Source organism: Heliconius melpomene, chromosome 10 (assembly GCF_056956725.1).
Source record: "Heliconius melpomene rosina isolate 202511_hmr_F chromosome 10, ASM5695672v1, whole genome shotgun sequence".
Classification (NCBI taxonomy): Eukaryota; Metazoa; Arthropoda; class Insecta; order Lepidoptera; family Nymphalidae; genus Heliconius; species Heliconius melpomene.
The window spans coordinates 9,023,787-9,051,031 of record NC_140398.1 but is presented as its reverse complement, the minus strand read 5'-3'; the positions used below and the strand labels follow the sequence as shown (position 1 = coordinate 9,051,031).

At 31.4% G+C, this 27,245-nt stretch overlaps 1 protein-coding gene across 8 annotated transcripts in view; it reads right to left on the bottom strand.

The window, feature by feature from the left end:
- The window catches only part of Khc-73 (Kinesin heavy chain 73), an 85,018-nt gene that overhangs the window by 50,568 nt on the left and 7,205 nt on the right, over positions 1-27,245 (bottom strand). For all 8 annotated transcript variants that reach the window (XM_085190701.1, XM_085190703.1, XM_085190706.1 and 5 more), the window contains exon 3: positions 4,311-4,474. In XM_085190701.1, coding sequence (XP_085046827.1) covers positions 4,311-4,474 — 164 coding nt within the window. The remainder of the gene's footprint in view (positions 1-4,310; positions 4,475-27,245) is intronic.

Here is a 27,245-nt window from a genome sequence, read left to right as displayed (position 1 = left end):
CTCACAAATTATTCCCAGGCTATAGCCGTAATATCTTGCACAAAGCCTTGAAGCCCCTAATATCACCTTAGCTTACATTTTGGCTCACCGTTCTTTTGATATATTAGACGTAAATTGGGTCTGTTTATGTGAAAATACCTTTTACCGTGTATAGCTTGATTCATAGCGCTTTATGTGAAGCGTTTTAAGTCCGTGGATGGAGGGAAAAAAACTAACTGTTGCGTGGAGCCTCGTTATTCCGCCTGAGTGAGCCAGTGTTGAATGAAGAATGTATGGGCCAGACGGATCGTTGGAAATTCACTTTCGATTTCTCCGCTCAAAATTATAACTTAACGTAATACGAAGCAATCTATCTTTACAAAAATAAATAAGTACGTAAAACGGATAAATTATCCAAATATGTTATTATATAAATGTATTATATATAAATAATATATTTCAAATATTATAAATAAATCATAATAATTACTCGACAAATAAAAAAATCTAAATATACCTAAACGGGTAATAATATTTACAGTAAACAAGTAGGTACCTAGTTGCCAAGTTAATTATTTATAACTGTATAAATAAAGCAGGTTGAAAATTTCTCGCGTACGTGTTACTTCTCGCGTTAATGAACTTTACGCCTGTAATGTTTCCTTAATTATTTACAAAATTAAACATAGAGTAAACGCCCGCTCGAGTTTTGCTTAACTTTCTCCATGTACTTGCGAATATTTAAAATTACCACTATGTAGGTATACATACTCTAAATTTCTGTACCTACTCTATTTAAATTAACAAGTGATGTAAAATTTGTTGTAGACAAATATAATCATCGCCTAGATATTATCTCTCCGTTGCAGCACGGTTTTACTTTTATTATTCGTCTTTATGTTCTTGTTTTGCTTATTAAAATTTTCGTTTCTTTTTTTTTAAATGTGAAATCAACATTAATATTTTGAATGTTCTGCGCTCCTTTGTGTCAATATTCAGGATTAGTGGTTGTCGATCATGTTAACCGTGATGCAGTTAATTGCTTGTGTAATAAGTATTGTTATTGCCTCTGCCTCATGTTCATCAATCTCATTAATGTATACATATATAGTACCTACTTGGTGCTTAGTAACGAAATTTTGATTGAAATAACGCAAAATGTGGAACTTAAACACCGGCGGGCGAAGTAATTAAGTAAACAAAAGCTGTAAATAAGTTTCGACGTCAATTGTGTAAGCGACTTACGTAGAGCTTTTCGTGCGATAGAAACATTTTACCTTTTCGTATTGTGTAAAATTTAATTTAGATTTAAATAATATTATTTTTATAACTTTATTCTTTATTTACACTCAGAAATAGAAGAATGGTTATTACAAGAATATTTTTGTTTCCTAGATACTGACTGTTTTTGATCGAATCTCTATTTGGGTTTTTACTACCAGGCCTGTGAAATATTAAAAAACAATGAGCAAGTATAATAACATATACATACTAAGTAGAGTTTCTACTCTAAAAGTTCTAATTATGCTACAAATAAAATCGGTAAAGCGTCATAAAACTCGAAGAAGGTTTAACGAGCATCAGGAGCGAAAGAGCGGAAAGTAAAGTCAAAGCTACGATTCGTAGTAGGTAGGTATAGCATGACTTTCTCAAAGAGTTTTGATAAACAGACAACTGTAGCATATGATTAAGACTGCGTCAAAGGCAGCACGTCACATTTATAGCATCGAGCCGCTGCTCGTTAGTAGTTGATAAACATTCGTGTGATCACATCTGATAGTTATTTTAGAAAATACTAACGACCTACATGTGGCTTCGCTCTCTTGAATATATTGTTATATAAGCCATACTGTAAAGTTGAATCTAAATCCGTTCAGCCATTTTAGTGCAAGTGGAACAAATATCCATCCTCACAAACTTTCACATTTATAATATTAGTAGGATTTTATATCAAATATTAAAATAAATGACACGCACCCGAAAAAGTCCTGTTCTAATGTACGTAGTTTTTACACCGACGTTTCGTGGAACCAACAAAATATACACAAGTAATTCCCTTAACGTTTTGTTTCGCGAATCAATTGTGAACCCTTCAACGCGTGCCCTACACGCATCATCCCTTCACACTTTCTATTTACGTGAGGGAATTTTTAATAACGCCCTACCAACTTGACGGGGATCCGACGGTTACACAAAAAGGCCCGAACGGCTGCCTGTGGTTTTGTTTTTATAGAAAACACAAAACGGTTTCAAGTTAACACGAGTTTTGTTTATATACTGCGCTTCACTCTTCACCAACCAACATTTACTATGTATTTTCTGTATAAAATATAAGATTTTCTGTGCTTAACAAGAAAGCTGTGAAATAAAAAAGAGAAATTTACTTAGGCCGCGCGTTTAAGCAACTTTATCTATTCAGGTTAACTCGTTTTAAACGTAGGCGCGCGTGAAACTCTTAAGCGCTCTTTTACAGAAAAGTAGAATGCTTTTTTATTATTATAATATTCAGAATGTATTTGAATATTATATTTTACATGAAAATTTTGTTGTATTCAAGTAGTATAATTCAAGTAATTTAATAAAGCGACGAACTAATCGAGGCTAGGCGGTGGAAAACAGTGATACTATAATAGGATACTGTAAACAACAAAATACATAACGAATATAAACAAACTTCAAAATAATTGTGTAGAAGTTATGTAAAAAATTATTTCTTGCATTTAGAAATAAAATAAGTTTAAGTTGTAAAAATAAACTACAGAACCAATTTTGATCCAAAAATACGTATATTATTAAGCCTAGCGTGTTCGTTATGTCGTTGCCCTTCGCTATAAGCGTCACGTGTTTTTCGTCTGAAAGTTGGCACCTAAACGAATGTAAGTAGGTACCTCCTTCTCAAGCTAAGTTTTATAGGAACGAAATTTGCGCAAACAAGGTTGTTGCTCCCGTGAGTCATACAATCAAATTACGTAGTACACACGTATGTAAGTGAAATATACGATTAAAATCGTTGATGAATCGAACGAAAATATTACCCAAATGTCATACTTAGATCACTTACGTCATTCTTAGTATTACGAGGAAGGAAACCATAAAAAACCGGTCAAGTGTTAGTCGGACTCGGCCACTGAGGGCTCTGTATCAATTTCAGGATTATAGATCAACGAGAAGTACAACTTATAAAAATTGAGAAACTTAAGTTTGCGGATCTATGCACTCATTTTGTATGAAATGATTTAAAAATAAGTACTGATTTTTTCTGTAATATAAATATTAATTTCCATATTTTTTTCTTTATTCAAAAAGATCTTTCTGCCAAATTTCATAAATGTAGGTTCACAGGGACCACCCTTCAAGTTTTGATTACGCGACGAATTTCAAAGAAAAAGCAGCTAAAGCGATGCATAAATGGTTGTTCTTTTGATTGCATTGACTTAGAAGTCAATTTTTTTTCTGTGCACTAAGGGCCTAGTAAACTTGGGTATTTGATACTCATTTCAGCTTTTCAGATATCTTCACGCAATCTTGAGATAAATCATCTTAACAGACTAACAACAAATCGATTCTGTGAAGGTTCCGTTTTTTCTTTTGAGATTAGGGACCCTAAAAATACTTATAGTTGTTTATTTCAAATCAATATTACACACTTATAAAAAATACTATACATAGCATTTGTGTTATATTTTTCACTACGTTGGATCTAATCATTTTGAACAGCAATATCGTCTAGTCATAGGATTTCATCGACATCTGCAGAGAGCATTTTTCCCTACAAGAGCTCGGAAGGTAAATATAGTTAGATTGAATTGGCCCGCTACTATAGCATAGTATCCCTTGGGGTTGCTGACAGCGAAATTCGCTTAGCTACATAAAAACTGAATTGGTCTTTGTCATATGTCTCGCAAAATAGCAACTGAAAATACTTTGTTGTATATTGCTCTCTTCACATATATGTATAGTTAGTTAGTTCTTTTTACATGTATGTATAGTTGCGTAAAAATTGTAGAAATACATTATATTTAGGTTATTGGAAATAAATTATTTAAAAAGTTAATATAAGCAACATCGTAGTCCATAGAAGCTAGATAAGTTAGAAACGATGTAAGTTGTCACAATATACGATTACAGTGGTATCACCAATTGCATAACAATGTATATTTAGTAACTGAAACCTTACGAGTTGTGTGATAATCTTATAAAATGACTTTCTTTTTATAAAAGAAGCAGAAGTTATACTGATGTCCATTTATATTTTAAAACTACAATTATTTAGCATTTTGCTTTCTTTATGTAACTTGTGGACCATATTTATAAAAACGTGACAAACTCACCTGTCTGCCCATAAGCAAAGATGCAAGCGTTATATCCTTCGAAGGCATTGTCAAGGATGTCCCGGCCAAGACATTCGAAAACTGTCTTCTGTGAAGCAAAGTTGGGCAGCGTCGGTTCCAGAGAGTAGAAACAATGGTCGAATGCGAATGTCTTTGGTTGTTTCCTAGAACAAAATAGTTGTGTATTACTTAGTATTTAGAATAAATGTAATAAATTTATTAGGAACAAATTATTAGGAAAAAGATTTTTTTAATCGTACACAATAGGGCAGAGGGAATCTACTGTTAAGACATTCACATGCCGGAGCTTAGTTTTACTTATTATTTTTCAAAGCAAACCACGAATGCAAACAAGATCGTTCTTCTAGTAAAACTGTCATTTTCTTCGTAAAAATACACATTCTAGAAATTATTTATTTTTTGAAGCTTCCTTACATATCATAGTTAAAATAACATTCCGAAAATGACATTTTTCCACAAAAATTTACGAACGTCAGTAGCAGTGTTTCATATTTTTCTTTTAATAAAATATAAAAGGTATTTGTCCACCTTTTGGTGACAAGGTGAACGCAATCATACTTCAATAGCATTAAGTTAATTGTACATTACCTCCCTTGGGTACAAGTTGTAACAGAAATAAACATTTTAAATGTGATTATACATTTACACCTTGCATTAGAAACATATTTTCAAACTATACACGTACAGTTACCTATTATTTTATATCAGCCATATAATTAAATAAACCAGAGAGTGGGATATAGAGGAAAAAAACAAAGGTCTAATATAGTAAAATAGTATAACTGTAGTAAACTCATTATGTTTTAAGCCATGATAAAGCCTGAAGATTTGTGGCATAGTAAGTAACAGATGGTCTAGCTATAGGCTTAAGCAGATTAAATAGACGTTACTTTAGTCTAGGTGATGTTCCTAACAAACGACAATAAGTCTTAAATATACATATAATTAATAAAAAAAATTGTCACAGCTAAAGTTACTCCGTTAAATGTGTTAGCTGTAACAGAAAAATATTCATTGACAAAAATTCTCACGGTGTCAACAATTTAAAATTTATGCATAATAATATAGAGAAGGAACGAATATAAAAATTTAAAGTAGATTTACATTTGCTAATGTCCAAAATTACTATACGTAATTTTGTTTGTTAGTGGATTAAAATTCTGCAAGATTGTCTATGCACCAAATATGTCTTTTTTTTTTAATCAAAATGTAGGTATAAAATAAGTTCTTGCAGTACCTACATGAGTACTTAAATAATAATAATCTCAATTATATTACAATTACTATTTTAATAATATAGAACAGAAGTAAACAACATAAAATTGTAGAATAAATCTTTTAAACAAATGCCTTCCTGCTTTTTTTACAATCTCTGACGCGAACAAACTGTAATTATTATCGGGAAAGCAGGTCTTAGAGCTTATTTCTACGTTTACGCTTAATAAAAAATATTAATCTTCTTATATTTCTTCAATTTCATTGACTGAATATGAAATTATATTTCGCTGTAATTAATTAAAATTACCACTAAAAGAGCAGTTTTAATTAAATATATGAATGTTATGTATTCATTACATATATTGAAAAGTAGATTATATAGTCGAATGTAAGTCGCCCGTTGTAAAGCTCAGTCTTAGTCAATGTCCAAAACGTCTGGCCTTTAGACTGACAATGAGTAATTGATTGAGGATTCACATATATCAGTTATCCCTCACAGATAACGAAGATTAAGGGCATCGGTGAGGCTTATGCTACAAAATTACATATGTAGTAGAACTGTAGTTTTGGTCAAAGTTTCTATACGCATCCGCTGCATGTAAAAGTTGAGAGGATTTAATGATAACTGACTATGTTTATGAATTTCCGCTTGTTTCTGTATATACGGGTTGTCTGCAAAGTGGAGGGAGAGTTCAGAACTAAAATGAATAAATGGAACTAGGAATGTTTGATACTTTACATAATTAAGAGGATAGCGATGATAGCGTCCAAATACACCAGGATAACATCTTTTAAATAATTATATTAGTAATGTATATAAAATTTAAAAAAAATAAAGCTACAAAGTGATAAGTACAAAGCAATATAAAAAAGCAGGTTTTAAAAATACAAATACAATAGGTAATAGTGGGTACGCTTTAAATATGACCGTGGATTAAAGAGGTGACCCTAGTTCGGTCGAGGTCAGACACCAGCCTTTTGTGTTTTAATCCCCCAAAGTGGGGCATTTAATACCCTAAGCGGTAATTCGATTACAATACATTGAACCACAATTTCGACGATCATTCTATAGATAGATAGGTCAAACCCGGAATTATATTTTGTAATACGCTTATGATTAGCATATTTAAGAATAAATACTGAATATTAACTATATTTACTTTCATATGTTTATTTAGTTAATTAAGAAGAATTATTTAGTAAAGTCAATCAGGTATAAAAAAACAGCGAAAAACAAAACTTACATGGAATAGTACCTTAATTGACCTTATTCGCTGAAAAAATAAATTAGGAATCTTTTAATTTTAATTACCCGACAGTACAAAATGATATTTGTTTATGTTAAGTGCTTAAAATACACAAGTTTTTTACGTGTAAGGGCGTAGTTCCGAGTTCCGACTAGGCGGCAACAGGACGCCGGAAGACGCCGCAGTGTTGTTCGCCATAGAGCAGCTTGGCGGTAAGCCAAATACTCACTCATAAAACGAACCAAAATTGCGAAGCAATGACACCAAAATAGCCATTTTTAAAACCGTAACAACCGCGCCATGATGTTTTACGACGCTAATTCCAAAAGACGTAAACCTGCACTGCACTGCACAGGGCTAACTGAATATTTATTCAAATAATGCAGCAAAGGTAATTGAATAAGTTATACTACGGTTATATAGGTAGGTACGTGTGCGCTATATGGCTCCGATGCGGATGAGAATATAATGAGCGCCAGCAAAGCAGAAAATTGGTGCTTTAACTTGTAAAGCACAATATCATTAAGGACTACGACTACATGATGAAATTGTAGTAAATTACAACTTTACGTACAGCAACACATGTACCGTTAATTGTAATCTGATTTTTATAAAATAAATAGCCACCCGCCGCGACGTCCGCGAATGTTTGCTTTAATTTAGAATAATCTACAGGTATTTGTTTTACAGTGCTGTTTTAACAACAATTTAAGCTTAAATTTTTAAGTATTCATTTTCAAAATTAAAACGATCCCCATGAGTTTTACTGAGTGAGACCTAGCCCCTAGTATCATCAATAAAAATTAAATTTAAAATTTATAAAAAACTTATAGTCATAATGTTGTGTAAAGTAAATAAATAATCATGTTGTTCAAGCGACAAAACCTGCTAACGAGTCCATAGAATTATTCTTTTTATCAGTTTTACGATGTATTCCGCACACAGCAAGGTAGGCAAAGAGGTTCCCTTAGTACACTCCGTTACCCATTTTCCGCCAATTCTGGATTCATTGTGTGTTGAGTGGCAGAACTCAACGCCGCGCTTTGCTTCGACACCAGAGCGGAGAAATAGAAATATCAAGTATTTCATTTGAACCCACAACTATTCGCGTTTACAATTACACTCTTATGCCCCTGTACAAGGCAACATTAAATATAATTAACAAAAACTGTTTACAGTCAAAAAATACCATATTTAAAATGAATCATAAGATAGCAACAAAATATTAATGTACATAATAAATCACACTTCCCGTACCCGAGAGCTGACGTAGCAGCTTCCCAGTAATACCCCACTTCGTCGCTGTTTAGTATCATGTAACATCTAAACAGTTAACTAGGTACCTTTATTTGCTCTCATTTTTCTCTATTGGACATTAGAACAATTAGGAAAACGTAACAATAATTAGTATTAAGTTTTATACTTAGATAATATCACTAATTCCTTCATATTAGTCATTTTTATTTAAATAAAATTGAATATCCCAAATAAAATCGTAAAAAAGTATCGTTTTAGGTAATTTAATTATGCACACAATGCCGGTTCACGAGATTACACCGATTTAAATTTTGAATATAATTAAGGTACGAAGTGACAGAGGTCGACAGACAAAGGTATGAAATTAGATTTTTCCGAGAACATAAGTGAAAATACAGGACAGGTTTATCCGCAGAATCTATATCTCCGCGTAATATCGTAAATTCAATTTGCATTTAGTAAGCCGACCTTTACAAGTAGCGTTTGATTTTAAATTAGCTCGTTGCGAAATTACGTTAGCATAAAGTAAATTTTGCATTTCACGTTTCATAACAAATGAAAGCGTAAATGAGTACTACAAAATGGCACAGTACCTACTTACTCTTAAAAGCTAATTCGAGCGTTATCGCTTATAATATAAATATAAATAATAATTTCATATAAATATTATTTCACATGTTTCAAATTTTTTGTGGGACAAATCACTATAAGCCTTTTAGAAATGTTAGATATTAAAGGGTATAACAAATCCACCACAGCATTTACTATAAAAAGAATGTAATCACGAAGCAATAACTGATCAAGTTCTTTTAATGCTTCCACAACATCAATAGCCAACGCAAACTTGTACAATATCCAGGTAAATAGTACGCTGTAAAGATAGTGAAAAGCAATAATCGAGCATCCCCGAGTATTAGAGCTGAGAAGCACCTATATAATACAGCTCGGACAGATTAACGTGTCTGTGAATAAATGGACTTGGATAATATTGAAATTATGTATAAAAAACCTGCTGTGTACTCAGGACATAGATTATCTTATATTAATGATGGTGGAACTAGACAAGCTTTTGATATTAAAAAATAGTGATAGAAAATAATGTACCAATATAATTTAGAACCAATTTTTTTGTATGGCTTTTTTGACTGTGCGTTTGTATAAAGTATTTTTACCATATGAAGAACGTATGCACTGCTCATTCTAGTGATAGGAAGCCTACGACGACCACGACGACGATGACATGAAGGGCGAGGTAAGTAAAAAATATAAGCTTCTAATAGCTACGTAAAAAAAATATTTTTTTAATAAAATATAAAAATGTTGTATCGTAATTACTATATGGCTCATATCAGTCTTATAAAATCTTTTTATAAGAATATTCCAACAATCATCATAAAAGTAAATTATGTGGAAAAGTAAAGTGTTAAATGTTTCATATTTTTCTGTGATAAAGAGCTTTTACGAGTAGCATACAGTTGCTTTCATCTCTATTTTGAATTAAATATCCATTAAATAAAAGTTAAGTCTCATTCCCATTTTGTAGAATATCTTTATTATGTTTCCATGAAAATATAAAATACATAAAAATAACAGCTGATTACACTTTCGCTTATTCTCACTTACGGCCATCGCGTCGTAGACGATAGACGTAGAGTATGCGAACACGAGTTGAATAATAAATATTTTGTTACGAGTCAAAGACCTGTAGTTACACTGTGCGATTAAACATGATTTATAGGTTCAGTATATTGTAAAGAGAAAATATTATGTATAATATTTTGTTTTGAAAAGTTTTACAATAATTTTATGATAAAATAGACAAAAACCAATAAATAAACGTTAAAAATTTTAGTAATGATAATGACCTGGTTATATTGACATTTAGGATTTTTATAAATACATAAATCTGTGGGCGAGCCATCGCAAAGACTGACAAACTTAATGCAAGCCTTCCTCAGCATCGTCCAACAAAACGTGTGTATTTTATTCGTCAGTCATCTACGCCGTGACGTCATTCAACAGAAAGTATGACGGGGAAAGGACAAAAAAAAGTAGGAGAGTATAACGAAGGGAGCATGGGGGCACGACCGCACGGAGTTAAGGATACTAGAGGTAAACAAGATGGAGACGTGTTTATCTCTCGTCGGGGAGAGGCTCGGGGCGATGACGTCACGGGCGCCAGAGCGACTCGGACCGCACCAACTATACTCAAGTTGATACGAATCCGATGTGACGATAAACTAATATGATACTATTGAACTTCTCACACTTATCACGTTATAAACAAGATACTTAGTAGTTAAGCAAGGAGTTTTAGCAATAACTTTTACCAGTAGAATTTATTCTGGAGCACTTCGTCTAAATCTGATAAGCACATTAGTTTTTACTAAAGAACAAATCATCGTTATCTATAAATGTCTTGCACAATCACATTTAGTGTCTACCAACACAATAGGTATAACAACCCACTGATTAATATAATCGGAAATTGATAGTTATAAAATGATTCACTATTTCCTGTCGTTCTAGCGCAAACTAAACGCATAGAAAGTAATACGTAATAGGATATTAATTCTGTAAATTTGGAACTATTCGTGCACAGAAGGCAATAGCTAAAAAAATATCGAATAGGTTTGTATGTTACCAACGTAAATATTGTCAGGTATTCAAACTTGTTCAGCACTAATGAAATTCCACTAGCGTGAACCAGCCGGTGAGCGTCGACTTGGAAAATTAATATAAATTTCTCATCAAGCACTATTTACCTCTAAACTCGGGGAAGCCACGTCGCCATTAACGTTGACTGAGATAGATTCGACCATTATCCTGTGTAATTATAGTTTTATCACAAATGCTCTAATTGACTAAGTTACGAGGCTTTCTCATTTTTATATAATTAGTCAAAACTAAGTGAGACTCAATTAATTTTTCAGGTAACAATAATATAACATCATTGAAAAATCTGTACAATAACCTCTTATTCTATTCGTTGTGATTTTCTAACAAAAGCTCTAGTTTTAGGTAGTAACTTGAACACAATTTACCATTACAACGTAGTTTCCTGATAATTCATTGAAAACAGAAAACTATTTATTTAAATATCTATCTTCTATTATCTGCCGTACCGAAATTGCATAATTAATATTTTTTCTGTCAACAAATAATTGGTCCAGAAAGAATGACACAACTCCCACCTGTCCGCACTACAGTATCAACTATCACATTTAAACAAAACTAACTATCACATATTTCGATTCGAGCTAGGGTCTTGCAGACTTTCAGTTAACAACACATCCATCGTAGTTTTAGTTCCATCTCTTTGAAGTTGGAAAGTCTTACAAGAATAACCCATTGTCTTTCACATCTCTATCTGTTAAATGTCAAGGCTTACTCGATAGGCGATATTCAACTTTACGAAAGTCATATTGATAATACTGTTTGTTTCTATTAGATAATATTCACTATTAGTATACTGGTGCTCATAAGTATTATCGTGTTCAAATTCTTTCTTGTATAATTGGAACTGTACACAAATATTAAATACAATAAATGTAACAATAAATTTTACAATTAGAGACACTCGTGTCCATGCACTGAATGTGTGTACTGTGTAAAGTGTCGCGGTCTATTCATATCATTACCCTGACATCCACGATGCGAAAAATGTCCGAAGATATATTTGCTTATAAAAAAAAATACTTTTACAGGTTCATAAGAACTTAAATAAATAATCTGTCATTTGATTACAATAATTGTTTGTTTATACTTAGTTAATTATTAAATTAAATTGTTTGTTTATATCATGTTAGCAGCTGAGCAGCAATGTGAATGTACCTGAAACAAAACAAGTTTTAATGAATACCTATTATTAATCAATTTGATATTTTTAAAACTATAAAGTATATTTATTCAATAAAATATGTCTTATATAAATAAAGGTGTCCGTTGATAGCGATTTGTTTAATATATTCGTGTACCGTGTTTAATATATTCGTGTGTGTAATATATTAAGTAATGTAAAAATTACATCTTTGCCTTTCGTTCGGTATATGATTAGAATGTTTGGTAAATTTATTCATGAAGACTAAAAATATCTTATTCAAACATTGCAACTCGCGAGGTGTGGAATTGGAAACGTGCAAAACGAATCAGTATATTCGAAACACGTACAACAAATTACCGAATATAAATTGTAGATATAATGAAATCACACAATTTTTTTGCCAGTTAGAATCTTTGCTTGTATATTTTTATTTATTAAAAGTTAAAATTTATATAAATATAAAATCAATTAGTGTTTTTTCTAGTTAAATATTTTTATTTATTAATATGTTTTTTAATGTAAACTTTGTATCGTAGTTTATTTTGTGCCATTATTTAGACTTAAAAAATAATTTATTAGAATATAATTTAAAATATAGTGAAACAAAAAAAATAAATAATAGTGAATTTCCTCTACAAAATGAACCAAATTATTTATTAATTAAGTTTCCGAGGAAGCACGCTGTATAATGCATCATTCACTCGGATATGCAGCCAGAGCAACTTCCGATGGCCAGACGCTTACGAGTGCCAACAGTGCACACACCGCATACTATCCATTGTTAGATTTCCAAAGAAACACTGAGCTGAATCTAAAATTATAGCAACGATTGTAGCTTATATTGCACATGTGGCTGAATCAATTATTGATGTGTTAAAGGTATCGTTTAAATTATGTTATTATTTACAAGCGTTTCCAAATAATTTATTCAATGTTCTTGTATTATGTAAAATATAACAGGCCAAACTGTACTAGCCAAACTAGTAATAAAATAATTGTTCTGCGCAGACCTTCCCTTTGTTCAACGTTCTAAAGTAAAACACGTTAGGACCAAGGGCGTCCAAAAATAAATTTGAAATAAAAAATAACTACCCCAGTCATCCGTACTGCATGTGATTTCAAAGTGCATATTTTGTTTTTATATAACGTTTTCTTTACGTAGGTACTTTTTAAATTCATTGAATTTTTTAAATTTGACGCATTCATCTAAGCAAAATGACGAAGAGAGAACACCGTAGCATATTCTGTAGTAATATATTCAAATCCTATTATTCCCCCTTAATCCAATCGAAATGGTCGCCGTAGCGACTGCCGGTGCAAACACTAGTGACGCAGACAGGTTAACCAATATCGATTGATGGCGCAGAGACCCGATACGTCACTATCATTCTTTCATATTTACTATTGAAAATTATACTGTATACATATTTTTAATATGACCGATCGATTTGCATTATAAGCTAATAATAACTTTTATGTAAAAATCAACACCACGTACCTTTAGTTTTTACAATAGACAGAATTTATATCTTTATCTGTATCGTTTGTTAGTTTACATTATCAAATAAGGGAAACTCTTAAGTAATGCAAGAACACGTAATAGCGGATTATTTTACATAGATAAGTGAAACTCAACGCTTCACTGTGTAAAAAAATATAATTGATAATAAAACAAAATGCAAAACATTTTTACATAATCTAATTATATATATGTAACAATACACAATACGTGAATAATATTTTTTTGTTATTATTACATATTTTTTAAATGAAACAATAAGAATGACTATTTAGAGCATTTACAAGTTCTACAAGCGAGCTGGCCAAAATTGATGATAATTGATCATAATAAAGCCATGGTCATGCGATCAAACGTCTGCTTTGTAAAAGGCACTTGAGTAACACGAGTAGGTAAGCATTAAGGTATTCTTTCATTTCGAAATTAGCCTTGAATTAAGTAACGAAATGCTTTATATTTCGTCACGTCCACTAAACTTCTATATAAAACTAAGATAATGCATACGTAATATTGAATTAGAATTATTCAATAACAGTAGTAGACAAAAAAGAGTGTGATTAAAGTAATTTTCTTAACAAGTCGTCTAGACGTGATTGTAGTCTAGACAAGCTAATGAAAATCGATTCGAACGACTATTAAATTAAATATATGTGAAAATAGGTTACTTTTTAAAGCAATATTATTCATACATATACTTATACTATCTTCCTAACAGAATAACACATTTCCTATAATATCTAACAAAGACTTCAGAGCCATAAAAAAGTTAAGACTAGGAAGCTATTCCCCTTGGCGCAAACGTGTCCCAAAACTTAAACGGACTTCCAACTTTATCGATCGAAGAAACAAATTGGATGGAACATGAAGAAATTAAAATGTATAGCGGCAGAATTTCATACATCTACGTAAAGTTACTAAGTTGAACAAACAAAGTAAGGAAAATACTTAAATGTTGTATGACTTAGGAAAAGTTTTTGTTTTACTATTAACCTATTTTCCTGATTTATATCAATACTTACAAAACGCTGATAACACACTAAATGAATTATTCAGATATCTTCTAACTTTCTACTGTTATCACAATATTACTGGATAAAATATTATTTAAACTAACAGCTCCAACTCCAGCAAGACGTGATATATAAACAATAACAATCAAAGCTCTAATTAAAGTTTGTATCCAAAGTTTGTATACAATTCTATTTACTCAAACAACTTCTGGATATAACCATATAATTTTACAGCTCACCCTCAGGGTGTGCCCGACTTTACAGCGCGGGGGTGTCACGATATTGTAATTTCATGAATATGAATGGTTTTAATGAGAAAATTAAAAAGCTTTATACTCGCCCTCTCCATAATAAAAAGCTTCGAACTAATAAGGCATTTGAATGAATAGCCGAGTAAACACCTTTATAGTGGGAGATTTATTCAATTAAAATGAATAAATGAAAATGTCAAAATATTTTATAATTACTTTAAGAATATTTATAAATATAAGGTATCTATTGAAATTTGAGTGAGGATATAAATAAGCAGTGAGGAACACAAGGTTCCCTCTGGGTACATAAATATCAGCATAAAGCGTGAAACTGAAAAAAAAGGTAATAAAGTTAAAAATGTTACATAAGAAAATACATCTACAAATTTTATTACACTGCTCTATTTTGCGGTTGAAGCACATAATATAAGAATATAAACATTAAATGAAGTTTTCTAATAATCCACATTAAACAGCCATAGACTACTTTTTCGACATAAATTTGATGGATCATAAATGTCGACATTGGCAAGACAGCTCGCAGCAGTACGCAATGTCCGCGATGACTCATTACGCCCGTTGCCGATGCCGATGGAATATGACAGGGTATATTTGTGAAGGCGTGGACTCCCTAATGAAAGTCAAACACGCGAGTCTCCGCCCTGAGGCACCCGTGCCCGCACCCGCCCGCGCCGCTTTTATTATTATCCATATCTCACGTTCGGATGTTTTTGTGTTTGTTTATAAACTTCCGCACGTCAAGTTTTAAATGGAATGGTCTGTGACAATGCATTAGGAGTTAATTAGGATGAAAAATGATATGTGTGGCTTAGAGACAACGTCGTTTTTTAAATTAATATACAATTTATATATTTTTTGCTTCACGCTGTATCCTGCACATAGCAGGGTAGACAGAGGGAACCTGGGGATCTAGTGTTAAGACACTCCGTTCCTTAATTCTGGAGGCATTGAATGTTGAGTGGTGGAACTCAACGCCGCGCTTTCTCTCCTTACGAGTGAGAGAAAATGAAAATATTTAATATTTCATTTCCTCAAGTGGGAATCGAACCCACAACTATCGCGTTCACAGTCCTCCGCCAGTTAAAGTCCAGGGGTACAAACCTCTGGACTTTGACTGGCCTCATGACTATTATTGAATAATTATCCAATTTTCTAAACTGATTTCTAATATATTTTATACTTAAGTGGCAAATTAACTGTAATTAATAAAATGAATCATCAATCTCTGTATATAAAATTGTATTGTGATTTTATTGGCTTTTTATGCCACCTTATACAATAATAATAAACCATACACTTATAAAAATTACTATAAATATTACATGCCGAAGTCCTGCGTGCCAGTAAACACTCAACGTGGATTCTCTAAATAAGCAATGTTTTTCCCTTTGCGAAACCTCGACTTGTTGTGTGGGCTCCGTTAAATAAATAAGTAGCGTGCTGTACCAGCAACGACCTTCACCATCTGCGTCCGCTCTAAAAATAAAATCTACTGCTTTCTACGAGACTACGCCGTATAGAGTAACATCCTTAACATTACAGAGTTATTAAATTAACGTTAGCGTTAGTGTTCTGTCTTTCTATTTGTTCGAGCTAATCACCGGAACAGCTTAAATGATTTTTATGGGACTGTCACTGACCCATAGAGGAGGTCATGTCACATATAGGCTACTGTTAATTCTGGAATTCCCGGGGACAGTGATTTACGCGGAAATGGTTGGAACTATATTAAATAAAAAAAAACGAGCTAAGACGCGCGAGGGCTGCTAGTTACAAATATAATAATAGTTAGTCCTTCACCTATTTGATTAATAAATATATAAAACTTGACCTTCCCATTTCATCGTAATAGTACATGGTCAATATTTTAACGTTAACACGAAGAAATACCATTTTATTATTAACATTGGCCCAATTCACGTATACTCAATGCAATACCGTCCGATAAATCGTTTTTTCCTATAGTCCGCAAGCGACCTATAATCCCAAAGTAATATAAATAACCTTTACGTTTATTAAACCTAATACCGAGTAAAAGCTGAATGCTCGCGAATTAAATTTTCTACGCTATATTATTCAATGGAAAATATTTGAATACCTGTGTTTCAGAGATCATTTTCACTTTTTGTTACAAAGTGAAAACGTTTATATTATAATTCTTATTTATGGTAACTGCTTAAGTCGCCATGCATATAGTAGTTAATTACTTAGATCAGTTTATTTGTTATGTTGTTGTTAAAGAATTTCTAAAAGTGTTTAATATACAATTTGAAATATTTACTAAGCATATATAAAGCTTTACATAAAATGTATAATCAATTTCAATACAAAAAGTTTTCAAGACTCCTTTTCACAATTCCCGTGTACATAGTCAAATGGGTAATACCATTCATAGGCCTAACGCCGTGCATGTTATCAACAACTGGAGATTGGCTGTATTTTTCGTTCCCTTGAAGGGTAAATGGTTCACAAATTTCATTTGAAAATATACGTGCAAATGGGACCAAATAGATGCTTTTCAAAGAAAGCTTCGAGAGCGGGCTACAAACAAATGCCCTACAATACGTAGTTTCTGCGAAATTGAAATTAGGGCAGTTTTCCTATTACGCACGCCCCTGTTCCAAATAAATTGGAAAAACTTTGATAATACAATCACAATTGGATCAATTTTCGTACTTGCTTAATATTTAATTTAGTAATTTGATTACTAAGCACTACGTAGGACCAATTACGACTCACTGACTGATCTCGTTTCTTACACAAGGTCTTGTACATTAAAACAAAGCGTCAGTTATTATCAAGGAAGGCTACACTGACTGTCGGCAAGTACAATGAACAAACCTTGACGAAGGGAAAATCTGTACCACATGGCACAGCCTCATCTTCCGCGAGAACAATAACGCTATTGCCTTTGTTACTATACGCTGGAATTGCTCAGAATATGCGTCAGCATAGTACTACCGTACGTTTAGTTCGTAAAGTGTAACGAGGTCAACTAGAAAATTTTAATTTGCACAACTAAGCACAACAACATCACACATTAAAGATAGTGCTCATATTTTAACGATTTTGAAACGAAACGTTGAGTCAACTCGTCGTGGGCGGACCTTTCAGTTTCTAAGTTATAAATGAACGACTCCACGCAAACTAAGCTGATAACTTCCCTTTATGGAAATGAAATGCTGGCAGGCGGGAGTAGAAATGCAATTTACTATATGTTGGCTGCATTATTAAAAACAAAATAGACTAAATAACTTTATAAAAATATAATGCAAAGGATGTCGTTCCAGGACCAAAGTATAAAAAACTATTTACCTTTCAGTGTTATAAATAAAGAATGGGATTTTGTTAAAAGTTTTGAACTCTATTGAAATTATATAGTACGTATGTTTATAAAAATATAACCGATAAAAAGATAATACAATTTGATACATATAATAATCTTACTGGTAATAGGAACGAGCAAAAATTCCATATCCTGTCGATTCACAACTAACTTATATTGGACATCGAGACATTGCTAGCTTATTGGACTTCGTACCAAAGTAATATTGACATATTTCGGAGTTTCTCTAGCAAAAAGGAGACCTATTCTTACATATAATGTTACGCTTGGCTGAACGATAGACGAGTAAAAATGATTTCGTAGCCAATTAATATGATAATATTAATATGTATTTTAAAGCTACATCAGCAATAGTAGGTTGTTCAAATTTAACTGACTTTACGAGTTTCGCTACCTTCCTGTCTTGTGCAAATCTTTGATCCACCTACGTAGGTACCTGTGCACGTGGGTATTTTCACTTAGATTGATTATAGTTTTAGTTAGAAACTAGCTATACGCACGATGGTTATAGGCTTGTAACTTGGTGAAATATTTTTAAAATATAAAAATATAGCGAAAGTTGAAAATAAATTAACATATAATTTGATTATCTCTGCTAGGTAATTTATCGGTTCAGGTTCAATTTGAAACTATATTTCGGTCTCGGCCTGGTCTATCAAAGGGAGAGATGTTATCCTGATTAAATTAAAAAAATACTTAGTGTGCATTTAAGAAAAGACTAGATAATTATATACTAAGATGAGTCTATAAAAGGTCGTTCTTAGTGAAGATAATAAATAGAGAAAATAAATATATATCCGAGGTAGGTTATAATACATTCAAAGCAAGAGCGATGGGTGACACGTTGTCTACCAGCGCCTGAAGGCACGGTTGTCACTTAAAATTGACACAAGACTTTAAATATATATTTTTCGAAGGTAAATAAAGTGTAATCTTGTATTATAAATAAATTAATTATTAAAAGTAAACAAAATATATATAACTACGTAAAATAAAGCAAACTAAACTGAACTGAACTACTAAGCGCCATTCCGTTGTTTATTTAGTGCAGACGACCATATTATACAATATTGAAGCAGTTACGAGTGTAATAAGTAATTGTTTACGATCTCCGTCACAGTACGTAGTCAGCAAACGCGTCGAAATCCAATTAGTGTACCTATCTTAAGTCTATTTAGTGAATCTGATTGTCTTGTGAAATTGTACTATAAAGTAACTGCAAGTACATATATGCTCTATGGATAATCTCTCTTATATATTAACGCTTTTGAGATAACTAAATCATAATCTGGCGTAAATAAAAAACTAAATATTACAATAAAATGATAAATAACAATGCATACGGCTTAAGTTTCTACATAAGTTTATGTTATTACAAAAAGATATTGAAGTTTTTGCGTAAAAGAGAAATCTCATTGTATATATTCACAAAGTAAAATATTTATTTTACTGACTAAAACAAATTTATATTTTACATCGAGGCGTGATTGACATATCCAATAAAATTTTCAATCGTTCCAGTTAAATAAACACCTACCAGCCACCTATAGCGTTTTACTTGTTATATAAGTTTGCTTAAATGGAATAAAAACTGTAAACCGCAACTTTGTTTGTGTAGACTAAAAATTTTTTTGTGTTGACATAGGAATTTCGAGAATTCTTTTCTTAGTGCTCCCGTAGTGCAAGGCACCATGCCTAATATGAGTTTTGTACGAGTTAGTTAGTCTCAGTTAGTAACGGATGTGCCATAGTATAATATAAAATACCTACTGCTTGTATATCTTTACGCATTTACATTTTGCGGGCTAAGCAATAAAATCATTACTTACATTTGTGTACCCGATCAGAGAAATAAAAATATTTTAAACTGGCGTACACAAATATTTATATACTAATCTGAATAACTTTAATGCACTAATAACTTTATAATAGATAATAGTTACTATACTTTTCTATTAGGTTTCAATTTCATGGGGTACATTCAGACACATGTCAAATGGATTCAATAGGATTATTAGCTTCACACGAAACTTATTGTTAATAACAATTAATTTATTAAATTAGCAGGGTATTAAAATCTCACAAGAAATTATACACATAATATTTATTTCTGTATTATGAGTAATTTATACAGAAATAAACATTTCCGAAGATTTCAATTATTTAAATAGTAAATTTAAAACAATGTCGAAACCGCACGATTCATAATCACGCACGACCAAGGTTTAACACAAGGTCTTCCGTCAATATCGAGAACTCCATATATTTAATTTTATTGAAAACATATTAAATGTCTGCATTTTTTGTACTTACTACTATCTAGGGTAAACAGAGGAAACCTAGTGTTAAAACACTCCGTTCCCATTAAGACACTTTCGTTCCCTAAATTCCGCCGAATTGCGTGTTGATTGGCGGAACTCAACGTCTCTATCTTGTTAGATTTAGATACAGATAAAATTTTGTATACGTAATTTTGTTAAAATAATAATTATTCTTAAATATCTGTTCCATTTAAAAATACTTATCCAGTAAATAATGTAGCCACTCAGAACATACACAGACACAGAAGGAAACCTTTAAAACTTAAATCGTAATTTATATTAACGTGGATTTAAACCATCTCCACGAATAAATAAATTTTAATCCAGCTCATTGTTTTATTTCGCAAACCTAGTTTTGTTTCCTATTTTGATAAATGCACACCACGGCCATAGCAAAAATTTGCATATGAACAAATGTTATTTCATGTCATTGAAAACCTTGTTAAAGCGCAGTTGTAATTTGAATAAAATATTAGAAGCGCTTTCTACCTGTTTTTCCTTCAGCAAAAGTCAGTAAAGATTAAATAACAAAATAAATACAAAAAATATATAAAACGAATCCTAGTAGATACAAATATGTAGAGTTTTATTATTTTATCAACTTCACGCTGTATCCCGCTCATAGCCCTCTATCTCTCTTAACCCAATGTTAAGACACTCCGTTCCCAAGTTTCCGCCGAATTTTCGAGGAATTGTGTGTTGAACGGCGGATCTCAACGTCGGACTTTTGTTGCCTTGGTGCCAGAGCAAAGAAATAAAAATATTAATTAATTATAATTAATTCCCCTGAATGGGAACCTACAACCGTCGCGTTACAGTCATGCTGTTACACATATACCAATTCCACGTGAACAATGCCCTTCGATCGCTGTAGGCATATTAATTGTAACAACAATGCACACGTCTCGCCACTAAAAACCTTGACATTAGCAATGCCATGCGTTTACGGTGACAACAAAGCTCGAAGGGACGCGATGCACTCACTACCTTCATAGTATGTTTTTCATCAAAAATAATAACAATTTTTTATATTTCAGATGTACTAAGAAAAATGTGACAGCTGCTTGGCATGTTTTGAATAAGTAAGAATCGATTCTAAGTTTTTTAATAAAAAATACGTAAAAAACAAAGATTTCCCAGTGTCGTCGTCAACATAGGCTATATGCAATAATGCGACACTTTTTAATAAATAAATAAACAGACTCACTATCATCAATCATCATCATATATCATCATCAAAAGAAAAATCTAAAAAATAAGCACATTTCAAACTTAAAGAATACCTACTTCACTTATTATTTACTTCATCAGTTTAAAAGTCCGTATATGTTTATTTTAAAGCAAAAGTATTTGCAAACATTTACTTTTATAAATGAAGAGAGGTAGAGATTTCAACTATGTGTGTGGGAGAAGTTAAAAATAAAAGTTGCAATACTTGAAGCGACAACATTTATTATCTGTATATACAGTTGATAGTGGGTAGATAATTCTTCTCACTCAGAGTGAAAGTAGTCTTTCTATCTACATCATGATAGGCATACATTTACTTCAGAAAAGCTCACTCCATAAGCAGAAAAACTAAAACCTATGTGTATTCCCATAGGATGAATTGTAACAATCCTATAATTCATCTTCTAAAGTGAAACAATGAAGTTTATTGATAGTCCCAGTACTCCAGCTCAATCTGACAGACAGACAAATGGTGTCCACTTAAAATGTTTTTTTTTTATATGAGTAGTAACTGTTGACATTCATATAAACTAAATGGAACATAATTCATTCACAGTTAGAAATTTATAGCAGGAAATATGTAAATTATAAAAATAACACAGCTTATAAAGTATAGTTATGAGTACTTACAATATTCATAAATATATTTTTTTAATATGTTATTGCAAATAAATAATACTAAAATTCTAACGAATATTCCAGGTCCTTTCGTCCTCTTTAACATTATACATTTGTAGAATAATATTTATTAAAAATAGATTAAAATAATAAGACGAGCTGAAATGGTAAGTTACAATTTAACTTTCCTACTTCACCTAATAATGAGAGTACGATTTCGTGTAGTATGTTAATCAGAGCCGCCTACATACAACCTGAACGACATCCGTGACCTACATTCTGACTCAAGGAAAAATTAGACAGCTTAAAATCCCTTTTTGAGGGGCTGCTCGTGGTAAAAAAGTTTTGAAGTTTGGTATGAATAGCAATCGTGAAGATTTGTGTTTGTGAAAATTTTTACTTAGCTGTGTTTTAAAAAAAAAGATGATAATGTTTTTCAAGGCTTAATTAATAGATATACACATAGTTTTAAATTGAAATTAGGATTTTTTTATATTTCAAATCAAATAATATGTGTTTGTATTTCTTATATGGTAGAAGAAAGCCAAAATTTAGATAAAAGAATTATGATAAAAAAGCGCTAACATTATTGAAAATAATCCTTGACCTCAAGTTAGTGTTTGCTAATACCTAGATTATACGAGAAAATATGAATTATCAATGTTAAGCCGCTCATGCAAAGCGATGAATTGGAAACAGAATTATCGCAAGCGGAATATAATGCCACTATCGGTAATTATTATATTGCATATGACTCACATTGGTTTGTAACAGTAAATATGACTGCTGCGACATATTACAATACATACATATAATGTCATATAAAACATATTATAATATTTATGTTAAACGCAAAAAAAATAACACAAGTATTGTAAACTATAGGTTTTATAAATAAAATGGTATAAGAAGTTTAAGATATTTCGCCGTAAAACTAAATAAAAATAGTTTTTAAAGGTAGGTGCATAAATGCACTAGCTAAGAAATATCGAAATTATGATGTTTTATAACAGGTTGTATAATTAATTTTTATTTATGGATTACGTTACAAATACAGAATTAGTCATTGTTGTTAAAAAATCTATTTAAAATTTTAAGATCTTTTTTATCTGTATTTTTCCAAACAACATTTCAAGAACAGTCTGTGCTTGTTTAACATGACCTCTATTGTAGAAAGGTCAAGTTACAAGTATAGTGCAAGTACATCGACCCAACGTGACTGAACAGAACAACTGCCAGCCGGCAGAGTACAACTCTGACTGCACTGCGCCACTAACGGGGTACCGTTTAATTACCAATTACTACCGAATGAGAAACAAATAGCTGTGAACACGAATTAACACAATAATTCTTTGAAATAATAAGTTTACGTACATTTCGCAACAAGTCAAAGTTTGAAATATTATTTCAAATAAAATTTTTATTTTTCTTCTGAAAGTAATATTTTAATTAGTGTTAACACACTACACTCCGCTCTCCACTTTCCGCTGAATTCTGGAGGCATTGCCTGTTGAATTTCATTTCTTCGAGTGGCAATCGAACTTGTCGCGTTTACAGTCACACACTTGTGCCCCTGCGCCACGACTGGCCTAAAGTCTTCAAGTTCTATCTTACGTCATATTATTAACATAGATTTCAAATTTTGAACATGATACTTCCTGCGGATACCGCAATTCATAATGCATTGATAAATTATTCATGTTTGGTTATTTTATATTTTTAGATCAGTTACATCATCAACTAATTGCCTTTTTGATAGATATTTACAATCAGAATAACACCTTGCATCGTTTATATTATGTACTTAGCAATACACATCATTATGTATAAAATATACAAACCTAATCAACTATGATGATTTCTACCAAAAATGTGAGAATTTAAAAGGGATAGATAAAACTTCATTTAAATTAGTATGTAAATTAGAAGCTTTGCGAGTAGATACCCTCTTAGAGTCTTAACATGTAAAAAATCTTACAATTATACGATTTAACAGTATAAAATATTATTCACAGTAAAAATAAAATAGAAAGAAAAATAAAGAATTACGTGAAAGACAAGAGGAGTTCAATCTCAAAAACGTTCGTCATAAGATAAGATTCGGGAGCAGTCGTAAAAGCGAACAGCGTCACACAACCTGTAATACGGAGACAGGACCGAGGCTGAACACTCAAGTTGATGAGCACACATCCGCCAGGGCTACCACTAACCGTACGTACATTTTACTTGAGCCGAGCTTTTATGGATGTCATAATACGAACCGGATATCGCCTCAACACAAATCCTATTTAACGCCAACATTCTATGTAACGGATTAAATGAGTAAATCATCGTTTTTTATACGGTAAGTCCCCGTTTATGTTTGTAAATAATATTTTAAATTTATGAAGAATTAAATACATTAGCACTATATAGGAATTACAGATGATGTATCAGATATTAATAAAATATAAATTTAGTGAAAAAATATGATTCTTAATTAAACAAAATATTTTGTAAATAAAACATACGTACATTCAAAAAAAGATATGGAGCATCGTACTTTCCTGAAATTAGCAAATTAAAACTTTAAACCAAGTTAACTCCACGTAACATACTATTGGACCAACCCTAAATGACAACACCTTTCTGATAAGAGCGGCAGTGTTCTCGCATTACCATTTTGAGAAGAAACCCATATTACATGAAGCACCGCCTTCAACTAAGTATTACTAATGAAAGCTCTAAGCCATCTTTTAATCAAGAACACCATACTTTCATTTTGCTTTGAATTTTCGAACCGAGTTTATGTGATGACAGCGAAACTCTTCTACGTAATTCAAACTTCTAAATGAAAGAGGATTACACTAAAAGATGAATATTAAAAAGTAACATATTCATTTAAATAAATTAAAACAAAACACATCACGTACATGTTCAACACGGCAATTCTTGCAAAATATTTTATTTCTATATTATGCATAATGAAAAAGTGAAACGTGTTTTAATTATTTTAAAGAATCTCTTGTAAAATATACAACGAAAATATATCAACATTTTGACATATTTACTTTCGCTTTTCCGAAGTAGAGCATTTAAGCCGCAGAAATCTCTAAGTGCACGAATTACGGTCTTATCTCCGATCAAATATACATATTTAAAGTAATAACATTGTATAAATATTAGATAAAAATAAAATACACGCATAAGAATTTTAAATGCATTAATATAAAACTATATCGTTATAACGTCACCTTCTTTCTATCTTATCGATCGAGGCTGAACTAACTGATATCTCTTATCTGACAATATTATTTACAATCAGGCATTTTTGAATAAAGTTTTAAGTGTATTTATTATTGGACATCATTTTTAATATTCATAATCTAACAATGTCACAATTACAAAGTAATAAAATATAGCACTAAATATAAGTTCAAAAGTATAATTCGAAAAAAATCATATCTACTAGCCCTTATCCTTACATATTTAAACAAGATAAATCATCTATTTAAATTATTAATATCAAATGAAATTCATTATTATTTTTTTAGGGACACAAGTAAACAATATTTAACAAAATTGTTATTTCCATAATATCTATGGAAACATTCAAGTTATTAGTCACCGGATCTACTTGACGTTATCGTCTCGACACGGCGTTGTCTAAATGTGCTATTGTATATCTTGTCTCTTAAATATAATTAATTAATTAACTTTAGGCACGGTTTCCAAACCACAAATATTCATAAAATGTTTACACAGTTATTCTATACAAAGTAACACATGGGTATTATGATACATATTTTTTGCGTTCTTTTAAAGATATTCAAATAACTATGGAGCTGCTGTGCTCTTACTATAAATACATATATACCTATCCCCATATATCCCCATGGTATACCTAAGAAGGTAACTTACTATGATGTTAAATAAGGTATATCACTACACCGGCTTTGTATCTACTTAACAAAGATTAAATCGGTTTAAGCTTAATAAATATTCATAAGCTTAATGCGATCCAAACTTAGAAGAAACTATCTCTTTCTTGAACTTTTACCTTTTATTAGTAGTTAGTATTTTAACTTTTAATACTGCGATAACTGACTAATCGTTTGTGATTCAGTTAGTGAAAAATTAGCTCATTACTTTATGGCAATTTAAAGACTATTATAATTGTACAGGTAATAGTAAAAAGTAAAATTTGTCAGTTACAATAAGTGTTTTAATGTAAAAAATATATTACTAAAATTTCATCAAAAGTATTCCGTGGCGTCTATCAATGCGGACACAATTACTTATAAGTACTGCAATATCGTAGTAAACAGTTTCTAGTATTAAATTTTCGTTTTGAGGTGGATGTAAATATTGTAACATTTAATATTAAATAATGAGAAAAGATAAGCTACTATAATTTTAACTGTATTTAAATAATAACATGTCAAGAAGTAAACCACTTATAAAACAATTAACTTCAAGTTGGTTACGATCTATATCCCACGCCGTACCGTTAGACTAAAGGTGCAGTTTGAGCTGTCGAACTGCACCTTTAGTCTCTCGCGCGCCCACGCTTAGAAAAGTACAATAACAAAAGTTGAACAATAAAGTTTAAAATCTATACTAATATCTCCAATTGATATACAATACAGTGTAAATAAATACCATAAATAAGTAACTGCTGATAGGTTGACATTTGCGTCATTGTGTCAGCCGTTTATCCCTGAGACATATTGAAGCTATGTCAGTCATGTTGTTAACGGTGTTTAACATAGTTGACGCTAATTTTATTGTTTACAATACGACGTGATTAACTTCAGTTTTTGCCGTTTATATGTCATGTAATATTTTTTAATAAACACAATTGAATCAATATTTGTTTTTTTTTTTTCGTTGGAAAAGAGTTGTCAATTTTTGCATTGATAATTCTAACTCGGGGAAATATTTGCAATATAGATGATTAATAATAGAAGCAAGTAAAAGACAGGTGAATGATATATTTACCTTAGAGCTAAGTAAGTAGATAAATAAATAAATAAAATCATAAATAATTATTAAGTTACTAATAATAAAGAAC